Source organism: Malurus melanocephalus, unplaced genomic scaffold, assembly GCF_030028575.1.
Source record: "Malurus melanocephalus ecotype Western Australia unplaced genomic scaffold, MMel_1.1 scaffold_69, whole genome shotgun sequence".
In the NCBI taxonomy this organism is placed as follows: Eukaryota; Metazoa; Chordata; class Aves; order Passeriformes; family Maluridae; genus Malurus; species Malurus melanocephalus.
The window spans coordinates 199,757-208,863 of NW_026623301.1; the positions used below are offsets into that span (position 1 = coordinate 199,757).

At 40.1% G+C, this 9,107-nt stretch overlaps 1 protein-coding gene across 6 annotated transcripts in view; it reads right to left on the reverse strand.

Annotated features, from left to right (window-relative positions):
• Positions 1-125: 125 nt before the first annotated feature.
• Positions 126-9,107, reverse strand: part of LYN (LYN proto-oncogene, Src family tyrosine kinase) — a 49,090-nt gene continuing 40,108 nt past the window's right edge. For all 6 annotated transcript variants that reach the window (XM_057366613.1, XM_057366608.1, XM_057366610.1 and 3 more), the window contains exons 11-13: positions 8,237-8,390; positions 6,724-6,855; positions 126-1,783 (exon numbers count right to left, since the gene is read on the reverse strand). In XM_057366613.1, coding sequence (XP_057222596.1) covers positions 1,581-1,783; positions 6,724-6,855; positions 8,237-8,390 — 489 coding nt within the window. In that variant the 3' untranslated portion in view covers positions 126-1,580. The remainder of the gene's footprint in view (positions 1,784-6,723; positions 6,856-8,236; positions 8,391-9,107) is intronic.

Consider the following 9,107-nt stretch of genomic DNA (forward strand, 5'->3'; position numbering starts at 1 on the left):
AAGAAAGCAGAATCCAATAATCTTGGTAGTGGKGATGATCAGAGATGCCCTTGTTTCACATGAAGCTACCACTGTATAGAACATCAGCCATTTGGTTTATCTCAAATCACTACCGGAAAACTTGCTCCAGATTAAGTGTTTATTAAAATTAAAAATCATCATACAATAGAAACTATTTACATATTTAACCGATAGTCTGTTTAAACTGCACAGTTGGACTGAAGGAAGCCACTGGAAAAGAAAAGCAATGAATATTTCTGCTGCTGAACTTCAACTGCAAGAACACTGAAGATTTATCAGAAAGGGTTTTTAAGCTTCTGCAAAGTACCAYTTGCCTAAATAATTGGGCTGAAGGATGGCAAAGATATGTACTAGGTTTCAGCTGTAAGAACCAGTGTCATTTTGAAAAAAAAAATAATCTATGCTGTGGTTGCACTGCAATTGTACCAGCTCATCTGTTTTGGTAAGTAATTTGATGGAACAATTCAGAGCTTAAATTGTAAATTGCATTCACTTTWAGAATGAGATTTGTAATACTGAGCAACAAACTGCAGTGTCACTCCAATGGAACTTGATATCCTATTGCATATTTCCACAAATTGTTTTTTATAGTGCTAGAGCTAGTTTTAGCTTTAAAACAGATTTGAGGTTAGTTGATTAAAGCAGCAAAAATATAAGGAATATTCTTTAATAATCACMGAGAATTAAAAATGAAGATTAAAATATTTTCACTGGTAACAGTTTCAGCAACTGCCATGAAATATTAACTTCCTTCAAAATTCTGTGCTTTTCCATGGACTTCAGGTGATGACTTTGGCCTTGTGGGAAGCTGAAGGTTGAACACAGAGCAAGGAGTGTTGCCACATCTGCTGTTGTGTGTTCATCTTGCATTTCTGTATCTGTGATGATGCACAGTTTCTCAGTGCTTCAGAGATGATTCTAAATTTAGGGTTTTACAGCAGTAAAMCAGAAATTTTTTCAGTGTAAAGAATTACATACACAACTCTTCCTCAAAGGAAAYCTTGACCCTGCTTAGAAAGTCTTACAAGGGATGACAGTATGCCTGATATTAATGTGAAGTAACAAGGATAGAAAAATAACTTTTGCAATATGCTGTATTTCAAAAAAGATGATTTAAGAATGTCACCATGTCYTAAATCTGTAAGTTCTCCTTTTTGACTTTTTCTTTTGCAAGCAGCTGTTCATGCATCCTCTTGACCCTTTTTTCAAGGTCTCCTYGTACATATTGCATGACTTAGATCCTAAGAAGGCGTTGTCAAACTGTACCAGGGCATGATTGCTTTCCTTCCTTTTCCCTCCCCACCCCAAAAAGCCTGTGTRCTTTGGGGTGTTTCTACAGATCCAAAACACAGTGCATTTAAGGAGAACTTCAAGCTTTAGAGGAACTGTTTTAACCAAATAAAACCATTATTTTTCTGCAGAGTTCTTCTTTCCTTCAGCATTTCAGCTTCCACACCCAGTTAAGACATCTGAATTCATGAAGTAAGTGGTTTTGAGCAGTCTGTCCAGAAGACAGTCTGTGCCAATGATCTATTGCAATAGAAAAAGTGCTCTTTGTTCTATGGCTGTTGTTGATACTGCCCTTCTGTTGCTGTGTAGAAGTCATCAAGCACACTCTGTAGATAATCAAAGGTTGGCCTCTCTTCTGCTTTGTCTTTCCAGCACGTTTTCATGATATCATAAAGCTCAGCTGGGCAGGTTTCCATGCGTGGCATTCGGTACCCACGCTGAAGAGCAACCATCACATCTGAATTGCTCATACCTTCAACAAAAAAAAAAAAGGATTTGATGAAGTTATCTCAATTCTAATAGAAATTATTTTTGCTTTTTTTTTTCACTTATTTCACTCCAGATATCTTCACCTACTAATACAAAAACCTTGCTACTTATTAAAGGTAGCTCCTATCATGCATTCAATAAACAAGGGTGAGATCTGCACCAGCAATGAGGGACTTGCTCTGAAAATCCCTGGGAGGATTTCCATTTCCCCAGTTAAGTATCTCAATCTCTTTAGTCCCAAGTCTAACAAGACTGTGGGACAAATCACAATTCTTGTCCATAGAACCATCTCTGTTCTCTTCTTCTGACCAGTCCTGCTCCCATTTATTCTGTTTCCAGGGATGCACCAGCCTTTGTCTGTATCTACAACTCTGCTTGCTCTTCCACCCTGGGATGGAGAGCAGTCTCCCTGCATGACCCTGCTCCCAGTCCAGCCTGCCCAAAACTTTCCGGTTTTCTTCCACATCAGCTTTTGTGTAAGTGCTGCTGATTGCAAGATACCGGATGGTCACCCATGAAATCATCACTTGTAACAGGCAACTTCCCCTCTTGTCCTTTTCCTGTCATGCAAAGCCATCTTGTCAGCTGTGCTGAGCTTTGAAAACCTCCTATGGTTTTCTTTTAGAGGATAAGAACCGTAACTACCAGCAGTGCATCCTGAGTCTCACATGTCAGCWAATGTCACATGAGAGTCCTGCCCTGGACTCCCTCCTCCTCCCTTTTTTTTAATTTCCTGTCACCCTTCCCCCCTGTATCAAACCCTTGAGAGGCTGGTGCACAGAATAATTTCAACACTTAGTCTCAGAAGGTCAGCTATGCCAGAGCCAGTTTTGCTTTTTTTAGCAGAAGCTGTTTTAGCTTTTTTTATCACCACTTCCTACTCAGAAACCTGCCTTTGGGCTTAGCCCTTCCTCTGCAAATCTAATGCAACCCTTTGCATTACCTTYTCTGGACACAGACTCTGTTTCCTGAACTCAGTGACTGCAGTTTGTTCTGATGGCTGGGCATGCAGGAAGCACCTGTGCTTCAGCCTGGGGATTTGCTTTCACCAGAGGAGATTTTCTCTTTTGAGAAGGGTATCCCAGACCCCACAGCCACTGGCTGCTCCTCACGTGGGGCAGTTCTGCCCAAGACTACAGCTCCTCATGTTTTTGTCAGGCTGTTCAGCCTCTGCTCAGGTCCATGCAGGGCTGTCTCCTGCACACAGCAGCTCCCCAGAGGTGCAGGGRGAGCAGCTCATCTCGGCTGAGAGGTCCTGCTCTGAGCAAGGTCAGCAGTGCAGAAGCAGATGTGGTGCTCCCCTGAATCCTTGGTGACTGTGCAATTCTGCAGAATATGCAGAATTTTGCATCATCTCACTACTGTGGCTACAATTTAAGGCACTTGGCAGGTAAGGACACATTTGAATTACAACCAAAWGACAACTTTATCCAGTATAACTATGTGGATTACTCAAGGTGACCATAGTTCATACACCTGACTTCAGCTGAAGCCTGTTGGCTTTAACCTATTCCAAAAATAATTCCTCACCCATGTAATCTGAGTCTGGATCAAAGTGCTTMGTTTGGGCACATCTTTTGTATTTGCAGTTCCTTTTGGAAGGAGAAGGAAACTTTTCCTGAGCTAATACTGCCCATGTGCAGAAAAGAGGTACTTTGAAGTAGTGGAAGACCAAGCTGTCACAGGATAAGGAATTACTGCTATATAGAGACAAATYAAATACAGGAAGGAAGTCAGTAAAGCATTTTATAGAGAACAGGGATCTGACTGTTTGAGCTGAAAGAAATGGATTGTATATAATGRATGCAGTAAAACAGTTATTCCTACTATGCATAATCTTAGTTAACTGTGCTGCTACAAGAGGACTGTAGCTACTGGGCTTCTGTGCAGAATGGGGATGATTTTTTGGGTTTAAGTACTTTRTAGGATTGTGCTTAGATCTGTTGTCTGCAGGACCAATTGTTACATTCTGAGTGCTAAGGACAAAGCTGGTGTTTCAGCTACCCTGCAGGAAAACTTAAATCTGCTTAATAACCATTTTATCAGTATCCCATAGTAAATACATCATTACATACTTCTGTGTATTTGGGTTTTTATTTAAAACAAAAAGGGTTACCCATATGCAAGCAGTATTCCCAAAATAGTTACTTGTTTAACTTTACATTTTCAAAATTATTTTAATTGCTTCTTTTTCTGGCTAAAGAATTATCTGTTTTATCACACCCACATTCTAATCAGTTAAAAGAATACATCCCACACATGTATTTATTGCACTTACACCCTCTTGAATGCTAAAGTTTTGGTACATGTCTGATGATTTGTGCTGTGGTACCYGTTAGGGTTCACAAAGACATATTTCACTGAGTTAGAGCCTGGGAAATGATGTGAACACAGTKGTATGGAGGAGGAATTTTGCTGAATTATTCTGAAAGGGTCGTACCTTGTGAAGAACAGCAGCCAGAACTGGAATGCAAGCATGGATGTTGCCAGTACTGACATACTACGTAATCACTCAGAAATTAGGTTTTAACAACTAATTCAACTTAAGTGCCCAGGGAATCAGAGACTCGTTTCATATTTCAGAGGTAGTTCCTGAAACTGTAGTTGCACTAATGGCTTGGAGTTTCTCAGGAAGAGAAACAGCTGTGGGAATTTAAGAACAAAGATCACAAAAGTCCCGAGTTTTTTTTGCTAGAAATGCTTCCCACCAAGTTGCCTACAGGTATTAACTACTTTCCAGTTTCAACTCAAACTATTTCATGTGCATCTCTCTGCTGAATACTCTGGTTGCTAGAGCTGGATGATAATTGAAAAGAATATTTTGAAGCRTTCCTATTAGAAATGAAAAATCTGTTTACTGTTTTTGCTCAGTGGCTGTTGATTACAGCCTATCATCAGGTTACTATTGCCATGCTGGGGTGATTTGCCCATATCTGTCACATATCTTCATGTAAAGTAGATTGGTCACCCATTTATTTTGGTGTGATTCTGATTCTCAGCATCAACTTTCAGTCTAACAGGCCATTTCAATTTATACTCCTCTTTAAAACAGATATATATCTCTCTTCCATTTCAATGCATGCAGTACCTGCAAACTATTAAAATCTCCTCACATGCAGTCAAGAGCCCTTCAGTTTCTAACTGCTGGCTGCCAAATGAATCCACAGTGCATGGAGTATTTATGGTGCTCATAAAAATGCTCCCACATTTAAAAAAAATGTTGACCAGTCCTCCCCTAGAAAAGAGATTTTCCCACAGTARTGCAGCAGTACTACGTCTGCTGTACAGATTGACTTTGTTCTTAAAATAAAACCATGATTTGGCTTATGAAGGTAAAGAGAAAGCAGATTTAGCTGTGGAATTAAGTATTGGGTTGGGTTTTGTATTTCCRTAGTGCTGCTTTCCAGGTGAGCTTCCCTGAGATTTGCTGAGGGAAGGGCAATTTTCAAAGCATCCAGAAATAACCTTGTGAGCCCAGCTGAGGGCAGACCACAGTCTGTGCACACAGGGAAGGGCTAACAGGGAAAATGAGGATCTTGGCTGTGGGAAGAACCACTTGGCTGCACACAGCTCCCATCTGATCCTTCCTTGGGACAGGAGCACTGTTTAGGAAGAGCTTTGGGAGGATCTGCTGTGCAGTCAAATATTTCATARCCCTCACCTACAAACTGACCCAGAGCACCTMGCTGTGCAAGCAGCTCTGTCACCCSTTGCAGTTTAAGGGGGRTAATCTTGAGCTGAATTATTTTCCTGGCCTAGAACATTACTGTGCCATGAGAATGTCTGGTTTGAYACTACCTCTTGTGTGGAAAGTCACTTTGTTCTTCCACAACAGTGTAAATCTSGCTGCCACCACCCCTTTCCTGCTGCCTGAGTCTCACAGGAGGTCCCATCTCCCTGTGCCCAAGGTTTTCAGCCTACTGTCATTTTAGGGTCTTGAATCTGCTTCTTGACCATCTCTGGCAATTCAGGATGCAGATTTCCAGCTGCTTGTTAAGTGCTGAAAATGTTTCCACTGTTYCAACAGCAAGAGCTGCTGCACTGGAAGCACAATGGCAATGTCACACTTTGGGGAAAGCTTTGCTTAGATGAAATATGTGGTCTCCCTTTCGTGTCAGGATCTCAAGGATCTTCTCAGAAGTTACTCTGCCTATGACATGTGCAGTACAGGTGAACATGGCTGTCCTTTCCCCATCTGCTCACATGTGAAGGGAATTTAGGGCAWTTTTCCATAACCTCAGTAAGCTTAAATGAATGCAGTCTGCTGYCCAGAATTAATCATCTATGCTTGAAATGTAATAATTTCAGGTGCATAAAAACCCCTTCGTTCAAGGTGTATCTGTGTGCTGGAAACGCTAACATATATTTTGTTTAACAATGGAAACTGAAATATGAAGCACATAAYCAACTCCACAGCTATCTAATGCAGCTACATTTGATGTGCACACCTCTGTGGCCTTGTACCCCTGGCTGTATGGAGCAACAAATTGTAAATATTCTTAGGTACATCAACACTGCTTTAGGGTCTGCTTTCATATTTGTTCAGATTAGCTGGTAGTGACATTTGCTTGTGAAAACATGAGTTCTTAGTATCTTCACATATTATGTTATTAAAATCCCCAGCAGCTTACCCAGCACTGTCCATTAAGCAGGAATCTCATAAATACAGGATCTGCATTTGTAACACCTTTAGAATGTATAAAAATGACTATATATCCTGTTTGCTCAAGTGTACCCTGGAGGCATATGGTTTACATGCACTGTGATTAAATTTTCAAAAGATTACCTCTCAGACATTTTTCCAGTCATTGGTGTCACTGCTGTCAGATGTCAGCTATTTCCCTAATTTTCCTGCACCTTTCCCTAAATATTTTCTTTGCTTTTTAGCACCAATGTATAAATACACAGTGAAAACACATATACCTGGATAAGGAATCTTCCCATATGTAACAATTTCATACAGGAGAATCCCAAATGACCACACATCAGATTTAATAGTGAAAGATCCATAGTTAATTGCCTCTGGTGCTGTCCATTTAATAGGGAATTTTGCACCTAAAAAAAAAAAAAAGTACAGCCTCAAACAGCCGCTTTAATCCATTTCACATTCAGCCRTAGATGCAAAAACAGTAGCAAATCATACCTTAAAAAATAGTATGTTAAATTACTGTCTTTGATAGCTAACTAACTGATTCCAGAAATTGCCATATGAAAGCAAACTCCTTTCAGTTAAATAAAACCATTCAGGCAGCCTTTTCTGGCAATCCTACATTAATTCTTTTGACAACGAGGAGTAATACAAGCAGAGTCTCTCTGAGCCCTTTTTAGCCTGCTCTAACATTCTGCCACAAAATACCAGGTGAGCTAGGAAACTTTTCTGATAGCAGAAAACACATCAAAGAAATTTGACATTAAAAATTTATAACATGAAAAGTTAATTTAATCAATATACAATGTCCAGAGCTAGCTAAAACCCAGATATGGGTCTGTACCTCTGAAAACTGCTTAATCAGACCCTTCCCTCTGATCTCTTGAATTACTGTAACTCAGTGACTGCTGAATAGCTCATCTTCCTTTAATCTCAACTGTAGTGCGTTGTTCTCTTTCTTCCTCATGCTTTAGTCCTTCCCCTCGCCTGCATCACCACAGTCTCCACCCAGACTCTGTGAAAACCTGAGGCAGAGTCTTTAAAAGGAGAAGGGGAAAGCCAGGMAACAAACCTGCTCTGAAAAGTTACCCTAGTGCAATCTGTGCATGGAAGCAGAAATAAAAACTTTTCACTACAATCAATCAAAAATGCACATCTTGAAAGGATCCTTGACAACGTTAGCAAAGCTTTCATGGCAAAACCCAGGCATATCTTTCACAGCATGTTTTTCCTCTTTTCAGTCCAGAGCCTGGTACCTCCCATCTGTGTGCACAGCAGGGACATCACCCAGTTTTCCAGTGTCCCTGCAATGTCACTGAATTAATTAATGCTGCAGCTCCTAAAACAGCTTCCAAAGGTAACCAGCTTTTCTGGTTACCAGCAGCTACATCTGCTAGGGCTCCATCATTTCCCTAAGTGGAAGGAGGTGCATGTGGCACTGGGACATGTTAAGAGAATATAAGATCACAGTTTCTTGGCCTTCAAATCTGTGAGATGGAAGCTGGGGCTGTGCAATTAATTTTTTTCACTTTAGAAAAAATTGTTTTCAGTTAAGTACTCTCAGTTGTCTTTGTCTTTCAAATTTATTTAAAATAAACTCGTTAAAAAACCTGGGCAGCAGAAAGGTTGTTTATTTCCTTAATTTATCTTAGAAGTTGTTGGCATTAAAATGCTTCCTCTGGGAAGTTGTTATGGCACTTTCTGTCCTTGGTGACAATATTTCTGTTAGATACAGCCTCACTGCCTCCCAGAGGTCGAACTTTTAAAGGCAAAAATAAAAATGCATACCTTCCCTCGCCGTGTATTCATTGTCCTCGATGACTCTTGCTAGTCCAAAATCAGCAATTTTGCACATCAGTAAATCCGAAACCAGAACATTTGCTGCTCTCAAATCTCGATGGATGTAATTTTTTCTTTCTATGTATGCCATCCCTTCTGCAATCTGTAACCAAAAGAACAACTGTTTCKGTATTTCAATACTGCACAGCTCCATTAGCAGGCCTGACCCCTCTTTCTTCAAAGGTATCAGCAAAGCCACATCCATTTATTCATTATTGGTGTCTTTGGAGCAATTTTTAGATGGAAGCCAGGAAAGGGGGAACTGCCATGGAAAACCTGTGCACAGATCCAGTCCTGCAAAACTCTGCTTACAGTAGCAGCTCTCAAAGAATTATTTGGGTGAATAACAGCTGGCAGGATTAGATACCTATGAAAGACATTTCCTGAAACAAAATCTTGAATAAAATGTTCCTAAGATTTCTTTTACAATGTCCTCTTTCCTAAATTATTAACCAGTTTGTTTTCAACATGCTAAGAAAACAGAAGGAATTAATTACTTAGGATACAGGTGTTCTGATGAAGCAGGTACTGATAAAGCAACAGTACAGGGAGAGTTAAAAAAAAGCAACAACTTTCTGTTTACCCAGCACAGGCCTGGACAATCAGGAAACAATTACTGAGATAGAAGAAACAACTTTATTTTCTTCTACAACATGTGCCTGTTCATACATGAGTAGTGTTTGGCAACAGCTAGCTCTCAGATAGTATCATAAGTAAATATCATCTGCATTTCAGCAGCCCAAACTGATTTCCAAACCAAATTAAAGAGGATTAATATCCTCAAAATATGCACAGGGGATGAGTTTTTTTCCAGGCTACC